General features: G+C 45.6%; 1 protein-coding gene across 6 annotated transcripts in view; it reads left to right on the top strand.

Annotated features, from left to right (window-relative positions):
• The window catches only part of TPP2 (tripeptidyl peptidase 2), a 1,323,399-nt gene that overhangs the window by 840,682 nt on the left and 463,602 nt on the right, over positions 1–19,115 (top strand). For 5 of the 6 annotated variants that reach the window (XM_033947626.1, XM_033947627.1, XM_033947623.1 and 2 more), the window contains one exon: positions 16,301–16,339. The exons of the other annotated variant lie outside the window; for it this stretch is intronic. In XM_033947626.1, the coding sequence (XP_033803517.1) occupies positions 16,301–16,339 (39 nt within the window). The remainder of the gene's footprint in view (positions 1–16,300; positions 16,340–19,115) is intronic. 6 annotated transcript variants of the gene reach the window in all.

Genomic DNA, 19,115 nt, shown 5'->3' with positions numbered 1-19,115 from the left:
CATGTGCGATTCTGGTGACCTTAATGTCATCTTTAGTATATAATGCTACACCTCCTCCCAATTTGCCCTCCCTGTCCCGGCGAAGCAAGTTGTAACCCGGTATGACCATGTCCCACCCGTGGGAATCCGTGAGCCAGGTCTCAGATATCGCCACCACATCCAGGTCGGCATTCCTCATTTCTGTTTCTAATTCCAGGATCTTGTTTCCCAGACTGTGGGCGTTGACGTACATAGCCCTCCATGTTGTATGTTTGTTACGTCCCAGTAGGGATATTCCCACTTGAGCTACTTGGACACCTTTAGCATTATTCGCATGTTTTGTACTCTCCCTAGACCCAGAGCTACAACGTGCACCTATCCCAGACTCCCTAGACCCAGAACTACAGTGTGTTCTTATCCCAGACTCGGAAATGTGTGTACCCTGTGGGGGTATTCCCGCCTGGGCTTCTTCAACTCCTCCAGTAAAATTTGCAATGTGTGTACTCTCGCTGGACCCAGAATTGCAATGTGTACTCCCCCTGGACCCAGAATTACAATGTGACCCAGAATTATAATGTGACTCAGAATTATAATGTGAGCCAACCCCCGACTCGAAAGTGTGTATACTCGCCCCTGACCTAGACCCAAAATTACGGTGTTTACTTACCTCAGTTTCAACAAAGTATTGACAGCTTAGCTCGCCAGGTAGGTTGTTTGTGCCCGTACCCTCCCCCAACTTACCTAGTTTAAAGCCCTGTGAAGTAGGCGGACTAGACGGTGTCCAAAGACGTTCTTCCCTCTTCTGGTCAGGTGTAATCCGTCTGGTCCCTGTAGTCCTTGCAATGCCTCTCCATGGTGCAGGAACCCAATGTTCATCTCCTTGCACCATCCCTACAGCCAGTCGTTTGCCCTCTGGATGCGATCCTCCCTGGCACTGCCCTTGCCCCTCACTGGGAGGATCGAGGAGAAGACCACCTGCGCATCCATCCTCCTCAGAAGAGCGACTAAAATGGTTAAGGAGCTGGAGGAGTTGCCGTACAGTGAGAGATTGGAGAAACTGGGACTCTTCTCCCTTGAAAAGAGGAGACTGAGAGGGGACATGATCGAAACATTCAAGATACTGAAGGGAATAGACTTAGCAGATAAAGACTGATTGTTCACCCTTTCCAAAGTAGGGAGAACAAGAGGGCACTCTCTAAAGTTGAAAGGGGATAGGTTCTGTACAAACATAAGGAGGTTCTTCTTCACCCAGAGAGTAGTAGAAAACTGGAACACTCTTCCGGAATCTGTTATAGGGGAAAACACCCTCCTGGGATTCAAGACAAATTTGGAGAAGTTCCTGCTAAATTGTAAAGTACGCAGGTGAGGCTGGACTCCTTTAGAGCACTGGTCTTTGACCTGGGGGCCGCCGCATGAGTGGACTGCTGGGCACGATGGACCACTGGTCTGACCCAGCAGCGGCAATTCTTAGGTTCTTATGTAACTTATCTTATTAAAGTATAAAAGGAAACAAAATTCTGTACAATTGTCATTTTATAAATCAAATTTATGGCTGCTGAACTAGAGGAAGAGATCTTCAGCTGGCAGGGCTTTGTTTATAAATGTTTATCAACACAAAGTTTTGCATTATAAAGAACATCAGTCTATTTACTAGTGTATGAAAGGGATATATACCCCCCTCTCTTTTTAATATTATGGTATTGGAAAGTTCCCAGTTAGAAATATTTATGACATATAAAATGTGTTCCTTTTGAAATGGAAATGATCTATCTGAATAAACTAAAGGCAGTATTCTTCTGCTGTCAAATTAAAAACAGTTGTCCGGTCTGTATTTGGACAAAGATAGTCGAATGGTGATCGAATCCCCAGAACATATGTTTTTTGTTTTGAGATATCTTGGTTAAGAAAATGAATAATTTCATAGGTGAAAATGGGACTATTTCGTAATGAATTCAATGGATGGGGGCCATTCTAACTTGGCAACAGAAGCATTTTGTGCCTGCTTAGTTTCGGAAGCCCTCCCTGTGCTGAAGTCCAGGTTTTTCTTTCTCATCCTCTCTGTGGTCTTTGAAAAGATGGACCGGACAATGGCTGTTGCTCTCATGTATGTCCTGAGGGCTTGAATCAGAATTTCCCAACATCCTAGCTCAAGCCAACCCATTCTCCAAGCTGTAAGTTCTTCCATGGTTGCCTGGTGGTTTTTATAGTATCTATCCACGAGGTTAGGTTTTTGCTAAGAGATCTAGGCTCCCTCTGCAAGATTTTCTAATTGCTGCACATCAAAGATGTGGACCTCTCCTGATACCTTCATGCCCCACCCCCCAATCTTACAAATACCCTGGTGGTCCTGCAGACCCCTCCTGATCCCTTCATGCCCCCCAAGATTAAAAATACCCTGGTGGTCCTACAGGCCCCTCCTAACCCCCTCCCTGAAAAAGCTTTAAAATATTATGTGCCTTTGAATGCACGAGTCTTTAAGCGTTTTCAAGAGATGGCTTGTTAAGCGTTTTCAAGAGATGGCTTGTTAAATGAGTAATTTTTACTGATAGCTGCAGTTTCTTTAATGTCCACATTTACTTTGAATGGGTATGACAAGTATTCCAAAACTGTTCCAATTTTTGGGAAGTCACAGAATCTATTTTCGAATTCCTGGTCAACAGATCAGATTTCTGTCGCATACTTCTCGTTCTGAAAAACAAAATCTGGATATTGTCCCAGATGGTCCTGTGTTGTTTGCAAGGTCAGTCATCATTAGCTCAAATTTGCTCTTGTAGGATGAAACTGTACTTATCATCTTGTCAATGCATTTGTTTTTACCTTGTAGTTTAAGGTTCGTATGATGGCCTCTTTTATAAAACCGTGCTAGCGGCTGCCATGCAGCAACAGCCCCGAAGCCCTTTAAATCTCTATGGGCTTCAGGGCCGTTAGCACATTGCAGCAACTAGTGCTGCTTTGTAAAAGAGGCCGTTAGTTCGCCTGTAAAGTCAGCAAAAAATGCCAGATCACATAACCACTCCTCATCTTCCAACTCTGCTTGGTCATCTACCCTCTCCTTCAAAAAACTTCTTATTTCATTCAGCAAATCACAAAATCTTTGCAGAAATTTATGCCTATTTAGCCACCTTACATCTGTGTGCAAAATGCTCCTTCATCGAGAGTAAGATTGAAAAGCTGTCTTTGAAGTGATCTTCCATGAACTGAATTTACAATTTGGAAACTGATGTCCATGACAGTCTTTGTATTGAGTCTCTTGCTTTCCAAAACTTGCTGGTGGTAAGAAATTAAATCTGGGAAGTTGTCATGCTGACTGCAGAGGGCTATGAAACCCTTAACCTCACCTGTCATTGCTCTTACTCCATCAATAGTGATGGAAACAAGTCTATGCAATAGAAGATTACACTTTGTCACAAAAGAATGGAAAGAACTGAATATTTCCTGACCAGTAGTTCTCCCATTTAAAGAAACCATTCCAAGTACCGTATTTGCCGGCGTATAAGACGACTTTTCAGTACCTTAAAATCCTCCCCAAAGTCGGGGGTCGTCTTATACGCCGGGTACTGTTTACATGCCCTTACTTTACATTAGAGAGCTGCACGGGGACGCCCCTAGGGTCGCGGGGATCCCGTGGGGACGCCCCCTAGGGTCGCGGGGATCCCATGGGGACGCCTCCGAGGGTCACGGGGCTGGATGTACTCAGTCTTCTGGATGTACGCGGCTCTTCTTCTCCCTACCTTCTCTGCTTGCAGCACAGAGCCGAACGGAAGTCTTCCCGACGTCAGCGCTGACGTCGGAGGGGAGGGAGGGCTTAAACAAAGCTTAAACAAAGCCCTCCCTCCCTCCGACGTCAGTGCTGACGTCGGGAAGACTTCCGTTCGGCTCTATGCTGCAGGCAGGGCAGATAAGGAGAAGGAGAGTAGCCTCGCGGTTCGAGTGGCTACCAAGGGAGAGGAGCGGCCCCCCCCGCCCCGGTTGCAGCACAGCCGGCCAGGTTCCCTTACTTTTGTGGCACTTCCCCGACCGACCGATAACAGCCCGGGTCCGACAATCCTCCCTGCCCTGTAGCCGCAAATCTAAATTACCTTCTTACAGCAGCTGTAAGAAGGTAATTTAGATTCGCGGTTAAGGGCAGGGAGGTTTGTCGGACCAGGGCTGTTGTCGGTCGGTCAGGGAAGTGCCACAAAAGTAAGGGGACCTGGCCGGCTGTGCTGCACCCGGGGCGGTAGAGAAGGTGTGCGGAAGAAGGGGTAGTCTTATACGGCGAGTATATAACAAACCTATATTTTAACTGTAAAAGTTGGGGGGTCGTCTTATACGCCCAGTCGTCTTATACGCCGGCAAATACGGTAGTTCTTCTTTAACACTGAAGTCTTCAAAAACCATTCAGATAAAAACTAGTAACTGGGCTATGTCTCTTATGTCTGTAGATTCATCCAGTTGGAGTAAGAAAACAACACAATTTGAAACATCCTCTAACAATTGTTCAGTTGTATCTCCACACATCTTTTCTATTCGCCGCACGACGGTGTTTCTTGATAATTGTACATCTTGAAAAGCAGCTATGATCTCTTCCTTATTTTTAAATCCTTCAAAAAGATTGTCAGCTGCTTCAAGAAAACAATCTTTTATAAATTCCCCTTCAGTGAAAGGTTTGCATTTCTTTGCAATCAGGTTGCTGACCTTGAAGGATGCTATGGTTGCATTGACTGAATGTAACCTTGGCTTCGCCATCAACTGTTGCTGAGTAGCGAATTTTGATTTAAGTTCTTTGAGCTTCAGTTTACAAATTTCACGTTTGGGTGGAAAATCAGCATCAAACTTATAATGATGTTCCAGTTTACTCTTTTTGGGCAAGAATACTGGGGCATTACAAATTAGACAACAGCACTTGATGAAGAAGTAGTCCAGGATGCTGGCACGCAACGTCCAGAGCGTCATAGACTTGGCTTTAAACTGAGGAGAGGGGGAAAGCCGATAGTCGATCTGACCTCGACACGTCGGACAACAGTATCAAGTAAGGATACTGAGCAGGGACATTGTATAAGAGGGCTCAGGACTGAGTGGGACTTTTTGGAGAAAGGACATATGGACGCATTACAGGGGCCCAGGGCACAAATGGAACCAGCAAGCGGGATCAACAAAGAACAACAGGAGCCAGAGGGGCAAAGACATTGTGAAAGAGAGCTCGGGACTGAGTGGGAGATTATTGAAAAAGGACCTAAGGACGCAACGCAGGGGCCCAGGGCACAAATGAAACTAGCAAGCAGGATCAATGGAGAACATCAGGAGCCAGAGCGGCAACCAAAAACGGGGAAACAGGTTGAGGATGACACAGACACACCGCAGGAGGAGGATGACCGAGATGAGGCTCGGGGACTGGCAACCCATGAGGGGGCCTGCAGGAGTGCCAAAACACAAGGAAAACCAACAGGGAGGGCAAACAACCGGGACTTACATTGCCTATACACTAATGCCAGGAGCCTAAGGGCCAAAATGGGAGAGCTGGAGGTCATAGCCAGCAAGAAGGACACAGACATAATTGGAATCACAGAAACATGGTGGACTGATGACAATAAATGGGATGTGGCCATAACAGGGTATAAACTATACAGGAGAGACAGAGCACACAAAAAGGGTGGAGGAATAGCGCTATACATAAAAGATTCCATACCCTCAACCAGGATGGAAACAACAGTAAGAGCGGATGGCTTGGAATCACTATGGGTTAAGCTACCGGGAGGAACTGGAGCAGACATAAAATTGGGTCTGTACTACCGCCCACCTGTACAACCGGAAGAAATCGACCAGGACCTGGAGGCGGAACTGAGGCAGGTATGCAAAAGTGGAAGATGGTGGTGATGGGGGACTTCAACTACCCTGGGATAGACTGGAATATTGGGCACTCAAACTGCATGAGGGAGACCAAATTCCTGGAGGTCACGAGGGACTGTTTCATGGAACAGCTTGTCACAGAACCAACACGGGGAGACGCTACTCTTGACCTAATTTTCAACGGACTAGGGGGACCCGCAAAGGAGGTGGCGGTATTAGCCCCACTAGGAAACAGCGATCACAACATGATCCAGTGCAGGCTTGAAATTGGATCAGTAAAGGTGAAAAGAACCACAACGATGGCACTCAACTTCAAAAAAGGGAATTATGATGCCATGAGGAAGATGGTGGGAAAGAAACTCAACGGCAATACAAGGAAGATGGAGTCCGTAGAAAAAGCCTGGAACCTACTCAAGGACACTGTGCACGAAGCACAAAACCTGTGCGTCCCCAAGTTCAGGAAAGGGTGCAAAAAGAATAGAACTAAAAACCCAGTGTGGATAACAAATGCAGTGAAGAAGGCGATAAGTGACAAGAAATCATTGTTCAAAATATGGAAAAACCATAAGGAGCACAAAGAACACCAAAGGGAGTGCCACCGAGTGGTTAGAAAAGCCAAAAGAGAATACGAAGAGAGACTGGCGGGAGAAGCAAAAAACTTCAAATCATTCTTCAGGTACATTAAGGGGAAACAACCGGCTAGGAAGGAAGTGGGACCTTTAGATGATGGAGACAGAAAGGGAGTGGTAAAAGATAAAAAAGAGATAGCGGACAAGTTAAATGAGTTCTTCACGTCAGTCTTTACGAGGGAAGACACAACCAACATTCCGGAACCTGAGGAGATCGTAAATGGAGACCGAGATGTTAAGCTGGTCAGATTAGAGGTAAGCCAAGAGGATGTATTCAGGCAGATAGACAGGCTAAAGAGCGACAAATCGCCGGGTCCGGACGGCATTCACCCAAGGGTACTCAAGGAACTGTCCTACTAGGGACACATAAATCTAACCCTAAGCCTATCAAATATGGTGTTCTTCAAGGCGCCCTTCTATCCCCCCTCCTATTCAACCTCTACATCAAACCCGTCATCGATATAGCGCAAAAATATAAAATCAAAATCCACTCTTATGCAGATGACATCCAGCTGCTCCTCCCCTTAGGCGAAAACCGGCCATCCCAAATTGCTAACCTCGAACTCTGCCTCACTGACATGAAAACTTGGATGTCAAACAACAAGCTTCAACTTAACGCCTCCAAAACCGAACTCCTATGGATCAGAAACAAAAACACCAAATACCTACGACCTACACTAACATGGGATTCCACTCTACTAACGGCAGCAGATCAAGTTCGCAGCCTGGGAGTAACCCTAGACGGACACCTATCCCTATCTGCCCACATATCCCAAGTAGTCTCCACCTCCTTCTACTACCTTCGCCAACTGAAAAGGATCAAACCCTACATCTCCACACCAGACCTCGCCCAACTCCTATACGCATATGTCCTCTCCAGAATGGATTATTGTAACTCCCTATTTAATGGACTAACCAAAAATAATATCAAACGCCTCTAACGGGTCCAAAATGCAGCCATCCGCCTCCTACACAACCTCAACTACCACGATTCCATCTCCCCGGCACTCCATGCTGAACACTGGCTCCCAATTAGCCAACGCTGTACTTTCAAAGCCCTGGCAATTGCCCACAAGAGAATCTATTCCACCACACCCTCCTACATAAAATCCAAGCTTCCCATCTACAACCCCACTCGCACCCTCCGCTCAAAGTCAGAGATACGCCTATGCACCCCCCCCCCCCCCGGAAGATTCCTGCTCCCAGAAACTGCCCACAAACGATCCTACAGCCACTTCATTCCACACCTCTGGAACCAACTCCCCCCCCAACTTAGACAACAGAACTCATTATTAACATTCCGTAAATCGGTAAAGACCCTCCTCTTCAACTAAAGATCTCCTCTGTCTTCTCCCCCCCTTACGCCCCACCCCTCCACTCTCCTATCACCTCCCCAAACTCCAGTATAATCCTCTCTTACTCTCTCCACTAACAAATTGTACCTAAACGCATATAACTTTCCTTAAACTAAACTACTGTATTTCCCCCTTCTCTCATTCTGCTATACTCTCCCTGTATTTAATTCTCTCCAAAATCTATAAGTCCAATCACTAAACCTGTTGTATTACTTATATGTCTAGTTACTCTCCACTGTGTATGTTCATTTGTAGACTGTTCTGAGCTACTGGGAGGACGGGATAAAAATCCAAATAAATAAAAAATAAATAAAAAAATAAATAACTAAGGAACGAAATAGCAGAGCCACTTCGACAAATATTCAACCTATCCCTAAAAACTGGAGAGATCCCGGAGGACTGGAAAATAGCGAATGTCACGCCCATCTTCAAGAAGGGTTCAAGGGGTGACCCAGGAAACTACAGGCCGGTGAGCTTGACCTCGGTCCCAGGAAAGATGATGGAAACGCTGGTTAAGGACAGCATCTGTGAACTCATTGAAAACAATGGGCAGCTAGAGTCGAGTCAGCATGGTTTCTGTAAGGGTAGGTCATGCCTTACAAACTTATTGTACTTCTTTGAGGGGGTAAACAGCCAGATAGATAAAGGGGAATCTATAGACATTATTTACCTTGACTTCCAAAAAGCCTTCGACAAGGTACCACACGAAAGACTGCTTAAGAAGATATGGAACCACGGGGTGCAAGGGGAGGTCCACCGATGGATCAAAAACTGGCTGGCGGACAGGAAGCAGAGGGTTGGAATAAAGGGGCACTACTCAGACTGGAAATGGGTCATGAGTGGGGTTCCGCAGGGGTCAGTGCTGGGACCGCTCCTGTTCAATGTCTACATAAACGACCTAGAGGTGGGAACAAAATGTGAGGTCATTAAATTTGCGGATGACACCAAACTATACAGCAGGGTTAAAACCATGGAAGACTGCGAAGATCTCCAAAAGGATCTAACGACACTGGAAGAGTGGGCCAAAAAGTAGCAAATGAGCTTCAACATAGGGAAATGCAAGGTCTTGCATGTGGGGAAGAAAAACCCGATGTTCAGCTACAAAATGGGTGGATCACTACTTGGGGTAAGTAACCTTGAAAGAGACCTGGGAGTGATGGTTGACACAACACTGAAGGCGTCAGCGCAGTGCGCCGCAGCCTCGAAGAAAGCAAACAAAATGTTGGGTATCATTAAAAAAAAAAAAAAAAAAAGGGTATCACCACCAGGTCGAAGGAAGTCATCCTGCCACTATATCGTGCAATGGTGCGGCCACATCTGGAATACTGTGTCCAGTACTGGTCGCCGTACCTCAAAAAGGACATGGCGGTACTTGAGGGTGTCCAGAGAAGAGCAACTAAGCTGATAAAGGGTATGGAGAATCTCTCATATACTGACAGATTGAAACAGTTAGGACTGTTCTCCCTGGAAAAGCGGAGACTTAGGGGAGACATGATAGAAACCTTCAAGATCCTGAAAGGCATAGAGAAAGTAGACAGGGACAGATTTTTCAAACTAAAGGGGACCACAAGTACAAAGGGGCACTCGGAGAAATTGAAAGGGGACAGGTTTAAAACAAATGCTAGGAAATTCTTTTTCACCCAGAGGGTGGTGGATACATGGAATGTGCTTCCAGAGGCTGTGGTAGATAGGAGCACTGTACAGGGCTTCAAGGAAGGCTTGGATAGGTTTCTAGAGGACAAAGGGATTGAGGGGTATAGATAAGTGTAGAGATGGGTTATAGGGATAGGAATAGAGGTAAATTACAGGAATAGGAGTAGAGATAGGTTATAAAGCTAGTCAGGGACCACTGCTCAGGCAAAAGGGCCTGATGGGCCGCCGCGGGAGCGGACCGCTGGGCGAGATGGACCTCTGGTCTGCCTCAGCGGAGGCAACTTCTTATGTTTTTTATTTCCCATTCATTATGAAAGTGGTAGGTTTTGTTCTTCTTTGGAACACTCATCTTCGTTATACGGGGGTAGCTGGATGTAAGAAGGCCAAATCTGCTGTTAATACAAACACTCCTCACTTGAAACCTGTCTATGGAGATTGATCAAAAATTTTTGGAAGTTGCTCAGAGACGTGAAACTCTACAAGGAATGTTTGCACCCCCCTTGTGTTGGTACAGAGTTTACCTTACAGTCATTGCAGCTTTTTCAATAATGATCACGCTCCAAGCCAGGAAAACTAAGAAATATATCACAGTCTTTTAAAACCACTTCAAAACATGATGGCATTCTTTGTTTGTATGTTTCATAAAAGCAAACATCACTTGAAATAGGTAAATTGTAATGCTATTACTTAGCTTTATGAAAAGTTTGGGGTCCCAACGTGACCCCGTTTCGTTTTTCTTCTTCAAGAGACCCAATTGTGAAAGTAATGAGAGTCCTTTAAAACTTTAAATGATATAAGCGCTTTCTGACTTCCTTTTGTCTTCAATCAGAAGTTTCTCTGCAATTTCTAAAGAAAGTTAATACAAACACTGGCTGAATCCGGTCCAAAACTGTCACTGTCCCAAAGTATTAAAGATCAACAGGAACTGAAGACCTCTGGATGATGTGCAATACAAGGACTTGAGATGCCAAAACCACACATTGTCACACCCATGCTCTATGTGGACACCCTGAGCAGCCATGTAGTGACACGTTATTTGCTTCTGGCGTGGTCCCTTTAGAATTAGGGTGTCCTTTCAAGTTGGCCGCCACTAGGCAAATGCCTAACCAAGCTCACTTCCAAGGACTTTAAAGGAAAACATGGTTGTCAGAATGGCCTTGGTACAAAACATAAGCTTTATTCGGCCACTGGCCGTATGATCCTCTTGCAACCCAGATTTCCCTGGTAGCATGAAAACATTACAAACAAAAAGGAAAAAAGTTTCATTTCATTCACCAAAACTCAATAATTAGCTCTGGGCTTGCTTGACAAATAAGATACAGTTCTTCAGCTTTCAATAAAGCTTAGAGGTGAAACAATTGGCATAAATAGCTTTTCAATGCAGAGCTACAGAAGAGACATTCATATTAGTGCCTAAGAGACAGTCTGTGCTTTTTCCACAGTGCAAGCATTCTCTGCTGGGCTGGACTTTCCCAAAGAAACTGGGCAGGTTTTACTATCAGAGTCTTAGAGCCAGATTCACTAAGCAAGCGATCGGTTTGCGACCACTACTCACCTCCCCTGCGATCCGCTTCGAATCCGTGCATGCAAATGAGGTGAAATGGATGCAAATTGGACAGCAACCCAATTCACTACCCAAAATTTTGTATCCAACTGGGCTGGCCGCTCAGCCTAAGATGCGACTGCTGGAGATCAATCGAAAACGTCTTTTTGACTCTCCAGCTCCATGGAAGCCCTGCTCTGCCCCGTGTCTCCTGCTTACTCGCCCCAATCTTCCAGCCCTGCTTTCTGCCCTGAGCTCCTACTCTCTGCCGCCTTCCCTGCAGTGTGAGCACGGGGGAGAGGCCTAAGGCACTGATTGGCTGAGGCACCTCAGGCTCCTACCTTAGGAGGGGCCGGGGCACCTCAGCCAATCAGGGACGTCCTAAGGGAGGAGCCTGAGGCGCCTCAGCCATTCAGTGCCTTAGGCCTCTCCCCATGCATCAGATGATGCGCCGGGGTGGGGCCTAAGGCCCTATTGGGGCGGCGGCTGGTCGGAGAAAGGAGGAGGAGGACTTTCCTCCTCTTTCCGAAGATTTTCAGCAGCTTAGGAGCAGGAGGAGGGTCCAGGCACCCCTCCTGCTCCTGAAGATGGGAGCCTGCCTCTAGGAGTAGGAGGGTCTGGGCACCCCTCCTGCTCCTGAAGATGGGAGCCTGCCTCAAGGAGCAGGAGGGACCGGGCACCCCTCCTGCTCCCAACAATTGAAAAGGTACCGGGGTGGTTGGGCCTGGGCCAAACAGGGGTGAGCCGGGGGATGGGAGGCCTAGGAGCAGGAAGGACTGAGCACCCCTCCTGCTCCCAACTTTGGGGTCGGGTCGGGCATTCCATGTCGGGGGGGCGTGCCACTCTGCTTTTTTTTCTGTTTTAATATTTTTGATGGCAAGAGGGAGTTGGCATCCCTCCTGCTTTTTTCTTCAGGGGAGGGGGCGCTGCAGAGCAGGGCATGCACAACAGAGCAGAGCAGGAGAGATCGTGACCTGGGGGGTGTCGTGCAGATTTCTTTTGCCTGCTCCCGGTCTCTCCTCTCTGCCGCCGTTCCCCACAGTGAAGGCCCGCTTTAAAACCATGGACTTGCACTGCAGGGAACTGCAGGAGAGTCCGGGAGCAGGCAAGAGAGATCTATGCTGGGCTGAGCACTGACAGCAGTGACAGAAGGCTGCTTCTCCTGTCACTACTGTCAGGATGTGCGCATGAGCAGGGATCGCTCTGGCCGTGGGTAGGGGGCGTGCTAACGATCGTCTCCATTTGCATGCAGGCCTTTCCTGAATCAGTTGGCCGGCATGCAATAGGAAATGGATCGTGCACGGTTTGGAGGTTTAGTGAATCTTGCCCTTAATCTCTGTTCCTAAGAGGCATGCAGGCTAATTACATTACACAGTTGCTATGGCAATCAATTCCTGAAACCAGAAAAGTCCTGAAACCAGGGAGCCTTAGGTTTTACCAGGCTGAAACTACAAACTAGCGTTTAGCTCAGCTACTCACATTTCAGGTGTAGAGGAGAATACTGTCCCTTTCTTAAAGTCCAGCAAACTATGATGTGGAAACACTGCCGTTCAGGATTACATTCCTCTGATAACCCCCACAGTCAGTCTCTCAATGAGAGGAACAAAAAAACAGCCAGAAAAAAAAACACCTTTTCACAGACTCACAGTTGACTCAGCTATCTCCATTTCCTCTGGTCAGCTCTCAACCACAGCACTATTATCTTCCACTACCATCGGCTCTGGGGGAAAGAATTCTGGAGACAAGTTACCAGCCTGCTCTTCAGTCATCTCCCAGTCAGTGTTGTTGAACTGCCCTGCAGGGTCTGAAGCAAGCTCAGCCCCGTTCTGTACTTCCTGCCTCTGCTCTCGTCCTGCTGTTTCTGCAAAGCCTGCCTCTCCTCCCCCTTGCTCTCTGACGAGCCTGGCTTCAAGCTGAGGGAAAGAACCACTCCCCCTTGGCTTCTGATGGGGGAAGGGCACTCCTTCCTCAGCCTGTGCCGTTTCTCTGAGGGGAAACTGTTTGTGAGATTTCTGCCTTACAAGCACTGGATAATAGAAAGGCAGATTCTTCTTGCCTGGCTTTGGGACTGCTTTAGGTAAATCAAAGCTTTCCTGTTCTATTTCCATTTCTTCTTCATCGCTCACAGGGTAGTCAGCTAACTTAATGTCCTGTGCAATGACCTGGTCAGCCCTTCTGCACTGGGGTTTGTATACTTTCTTATACTTCCCTGTGACAAACCTCAGAAATGCAGTAGGTTTGTCACAATATGCAGTTCTAAAAGAAAAAAATAAGAATTCATCATACTGGCACCAATAATCAAATACTACCAATCATCCAAAAAGCTCAAAACACTTGTCCAGCAAACCAGATAAAATAAAATACTGCCAAACAAGTTCAAATACACCACACGCGATTTAATAAATTCTGCATACAGTGTAGAATCAACGCAAAGGCAAGGCAAAATAAAATTGCAGTGTAGAATGAACGCAAAGCATAGGCAAAATAAAATTGCAGAGGCAAGCAAAAGTCATAGTGTTTTGAACCAATTCGAAGGCAAGACATAGACAAGTTAGAGCAAAATTGGAAAAGCCCGCCAAAATCACCAAATTCTTGACAATTTGTTGTGTTTGCCCGAATACATTTTATGAAAGCGAACAAACATAAGGAAATTCTTCTTCACCCATAGAGTGGTAGAAAACTGGAACGCTCTTCCAGAGGCTATTATAGGGGAAAACACCCTCCAGGGATTAGACAAGTTCCTGATGAAATAGAACGTACGCAAGTAAGGCTAGACTTAGTTAGGGCACTGGTCTTTGGCCTAAGGGCCGCCGCGGGAGGACTGCTGGGCACTGGTCTGACCCAGCAGCGGCAATTCTTATGTTCTTATAAAGTGACCAATGACCAGCACACAACACAACTAATACGGTAAGTGTATTCACGTAAAACCCAGACAAATGGATATCGCCCGGTATATAACACATGCAGGGAAGGACAGAAGTTTGGAGCCTGCATAAATATAAATAAAATTATGCTTAAGGAAGTCACCAAGGTAAAGATGCTCAGGGTCATTTTGGACCTGAAATTGAATTATCATGATCAAATAAGTTAATTTGTTAGAAACTGTTTCTGTAGGTTAAGGTTGATTAAATCATTATCTGCATTTTTGGATGAATCATCACTGAATATTTTAATACACTTAGTTATATCAAAAATTGACTACTGCAACGCTTTGTACAAGGAAATAACCTTAAAAGAAATATGTAGATTGCAAATCCTTTAAAACACTGCAATAAAAATAATTAATAAAAATAAAAAATTTTGATCATGTGACTCTACTCCTTAAGGAAAAGCATTGGTTACCTGTAAATCATAGAATTACATAAAAAATAGCATTACTTACACACAAAACTTTAATAAATAAAGCTCCTGTATTCTTAGAAAGGATTTTAATCTCTTATACCCTCACAAAATCTTTAAGATCTGAAGAAAAATCTCTCCTCTTAGTCCCTTCACTAAGACACATTTATTAAAGGAGGGACACGATCACGGCCCCTCAAATTTGGAATTTGCTCCCAATCAATATTAGGGAAGAAAAATTACTTAGTAAGTTCAAAGGTCTCCTGAAAAGCTGGCTTTTTAAGGATGCCTTTAACTGAGTTATTTGAATTCCGTATAATTAGGATACTTTTTAGTGGTTTAATAATGCAGTTAAGTGAAAATTGAGCGGGTAACCTTTTCATTACCCATGCCCTTTTAATTTTGTTTACAAATTGTATTTAATCCTTTTTTTTCCCCTGTTGTGTTTGGTTGGTCAAAAGTTGTATTAACTGTCTGGTTTAATCAATGTGTTTTTCTTTTTACCCCAATTTTATTGTTATTTGTTAATCGCATTGGATTATGATTTTGCGATCAATCAAATTTTTAAATAAACTTGAAACTTAAAACTTAAACTTCTAAGGGGTGTTGGGGTGGGGTCAGGAATGGGTGATTCTGAGAGGCAGGAGACAAGGTATGACACCGGGCCCGGTGGCATATCGTCACGGGGCGTGAGCGGCGGCCCCCTGGGGTACCCAGAAACTATTGGCACGAAAACAACAAGTGCCCCCCATACACCCGCAGGCAAGATTAACACAGGCAGCAAGCGGCAACAGCGGCAAGCCCTCAACAGACAACCTGCCAGCACGAGCTCTCTCCTAGTGACAGGGTGAGCTGCTGGAAAGATGGAGCCAAGTGGGGCTGGCGATTTACCCCTGACCCCTCCGCGATCTACAGGTAGATCATGATCTACCTGTTGGACATACCTGTTCTAGAGTAATGATAGAATGCGGAAGATTATCATCAAACATATTATCTTTAAGCTGAGCATTACATTCTGACATGTAGAGTTGTTCTTAGGACGACTAGAAGTTGCGAAGAATTTCTATGAGGTCAGTTGTTACATGACACATTTGATCTTTAATGGCATATTGAGTTTAAAAAAGCTCTTGGAGGGAAAATTTATAAACTATTATTAAAATAAACTTGGTGGAAATTCCTTGGGAATATGCACATGTAATGTAGCTACTTCTGGGTATTCAGCCAGGTATGTGTGACCTGGACTGCTGGATTGGCTACTGTTGAAAATAGGATACTGGCCTTGATAGACCTTTGATCTGATCCAATATGGCAGTTCTTAAACTTTTGAATGACTTTATCATTTTTCAGGCCTTTTCCTCATTCACTCCATGCTATAGAAATAGCTTGATTCTTCATCCAGAAGTATTCAAATCATTTCAGCTTTATTTAATGTATATGGGGCAATTTTTAGAACTAGACTTAATTTATACTGGCTTTTACAAAGCTGCATTAGAGGTTTCTACTGTGGGCTACTGAGGTAATTGCTCCAATGCTCATAGAATTCCTATGAGCGTCAGAGCATTTACCTCACTGGCCCGTGGTAGAAACCTCTTTGTTAAAGGAGCTCTTAGGTATGACAAAGTAAAAAGGTTTTAATCAAAACCTATTTGGTTTCTTCTTCTTCTTAATTCTTCTTTGAATATTTCTCTACTTGTTCCTTCACATTGAGAGTGTTAGTATGTGTTGAGTAGATCATTGAAACAGACTGCAGCTTAATGCATTTTTATCCGTATTTTTTTAATATATCAGAATTTGAAAAATAAACAAGGATATAAAGACTTTTGCATGGCACTGTATTTCAAAATTAACAATTGAATAAATGTTTTACCATATTAATTTTCTCTACAAATGTGGCAATTACAATTTAGTATAGAATGCAGAGGTTTCTATGTAGTATGTACATGTATTCTTACAGTATGTTGTTCTGACTCCAGGGGCAGTCTACAGCAAAGCGACAAGGAAAATTTAAAAAGGTACTGAATATCAGTTTCTGAAAAACAAGATATTATAAAGTCTTTTTCTTGACATTTTTTTAATCTTTTCACTTGTTTTGTGTCCCTCATAGCTTATTTCAGGGCCTTATTGATACTCAGTATAATCATTAGTGCTTGAAAGGGTTCTTTTACTAAGTTGTGGTAAAAAGTGGCTTTATTGCACCTTTATGTGGGTTTTTCCCGTGCACTAAGGCCATTTTACTGCAACCAGAAAATGGCTGATTTTCTGTTTTCTCAGTTAATAGCCATGTGCTAATGTAGCCATAAGCATGTAGCCATTAACAAAAATTTGCACATGAGCACTTATGCTGCTCATTTTTTAGGCACTAACAGCTAGATGCACTAAAAACAGTCGTTAAGACTATGTGGGATGCTGTGGGCTGATTTTTTTTTTTTTTTTACCGATTTCTAAAGAGTGATCCATGTTCAAATAACTGCCCATGTAAATGAGTTTTGTGGAGGACAGTCGTAATCCCATCTGATCACTTGCATAGAAACTGTCTTTCACACATGCGCAGATCCGGTTTGGAGAAACCCAAACAGCTGAGCAACAAGGGAAGCCCCAAAGCAGCCTCCTGCCATTCAGTTGTTTGGGGCTTTATTCTTTTTTTCTTTTTTTTATGGCATAGATGTTGTGTGTTCCCATGAAAAAATGTGAGTCCCCCCCCAATGATGGTCCCCCCCGATGACCCCCTGAACCAAAATAGAGGCAGGAGGGATGCCCACCCCCCCTGCCAACACAGACTCCCCTCCCTGGCTAAGCCGAACCATCCCCGTCCTGCAGGACCCCCCTCCCATACTTCAATAAAAATCAGCAGGAGGGATGCTCACTCCCTTCTGCTGCAAACCCCTGCCACCAGGACCCCCCCCAACCAACCCTCCCCCATTTTACAAAAAATCTGCAAGAGGAATGCCCATTCCTTCCTTCTAAAAGATGCCACCCGAACCACCGTCATACCTCTACATTAAGATGACAGCAGAAGGGATGCCCAGTCCTTCCTTCTCATAGGCCCATCACTCCAAAATGGCACTCCCCTCCCTTGCTGAGCCGAACCACTTCCCCTCCTGCAGGACCCTCCCCCCCATACTTCAATAAAAATCAGCAGGAGGGATGCCCACTCCCTCCTGCCACCACAGACTCCCCTCCCTGGCTGAGCTGAACCACCCCCCTCCTGCAGGACCCTACCACCATACTTTAATAAAAATCAGCAAGAGGGATGCTCACTCCCTTCTGCTGCAAACCCCTGCCACCAGGACCCCCCCAACCAACCCTCCCCCATTTTACAAAAAATCTGCAAGAGGAATGCCCATTCCTTCCTTCTAAAAGATGCCACCCGAACCACCGTCATACCTCTACATTAAGATGACAGCAGAAGGGATGCCCAGTCCTTCCTTCTCACAGGCCCATCACTCCAAAATGGCACTCCCCTCCCTTGCTGAGCCGAACCACTTCCCCTCCTGCAGGACCCTCCCCCCCATACTTCAATAAAAATCAGCAGGAGGGATGCCCACTCCCTCCTGCCACCACAGACTCCCCTCCCTGGCTGAGCTGAACCACCCCCCTCCTGCAGGACCCTACCACCATACTTCAATAAAAATCAGCAGGGGTGATGCTCACTCCCTTCTGCTGCTGCAAACTCCTCCCACCAGGACCTCATCCAAACCAACCTCTCTTCTCCCTTTCCCCACTTTACAAAAATCAGCAGGAATGCCCACTCCCTCCTTCCACCAGATGCCACCCCAAACCAGCATACCTCTACATTAAGATGACAGCAGGAGGCCCATCACTCCAAAATGGCATGGGGAGAGGCCTAACGCCCTGATTGGCTCAGACGCCTAAGGCCCCTCCTGTATCCCAGGATGCACTGGGCAGGGGGCCTAAGGCCCAGATTGGCTCAGATGCCCCCTTAAGCATCTGAGCCAATCAAGACCTTAGGCCCCCTGCCCGGGGCATCATGGGATACAGAGGAAGGGGCTTAGGCATCTGAGCCAATCGGCCTTAGGCCCCTCCCCATTCATCCCAGGATGAAACTGGGAAGGGGAAGGCCAGCCATTTTGGAATGGCAGGCCTGTAAGCAGGAGGGACTGGGCATCCCTCCTGCTATCATCTTAATGTAGAATTATGGGGATGGTGTGGGGGGCCGGGGGGCATCGCTCCTGCCAATGTTTTGTAAAGTGGAGGAGGAGGAGTGGGGTCCTGGGGAGTCAGTTTGGCAGGGGAGGGGGGTCACACTGGCAGGAGGGAATGAGCATCCCTCTTGCCTTTATTTTGGTTCTGGGGTGAGGGGGGGGCATCATTGGGGGAGGCCAGCTCGACTTTTTTTTTTTTTTTAATGGGCCAGATATTGTACATGTGTTACACACACATATCTATGCCAGTAGAAAAAAAAATGAAAAAACATCAGAACTGTCAGTAACACTGTCATTTTTTTCAGGTCAGTATTAGTGATCCGATTATGGCATGCAAAGTTAGGCCATCGATTGGATAGCTCGTTTTAATATTAATGATCTCATTTTAATAATAATGAGGTCATTTGCATGCCAGAATTGGAGAATGTACGACTGCACAGAAAACTACGCAGTGAGCCGTTTTGAAAATTGGGTCGGCCAATTTTGTCGGTCACTAATCCAGTCAAACTGGTTTAGTGGCCATTGGTACACAATCAGAGAGTTTTGTGCATCTAGCCCTAAGGGCTCATGTGCTAATCCCATGCTAACCAGTTCATAAGGTGGCTGTGCTAACTTATTTGCACTG

Source organism: Geotrypetes seraphini, chromosome 6 (genome assembly GCF_902459505.1).
Source record: "Geotrypetes seraphini chromosome 6, aGeoSer1.1, whole genome shotgun sequence".
Lineage (NCBI taxonomy): Eukaryota > Metazoa > Chordata > Amphibia > Gymnophiona > Dermophiidae > Geotrypetes > Geotrypetes seraphini.
This window is presented reverse-complemented; position numbering and strand designations above follow the sequence as displayed.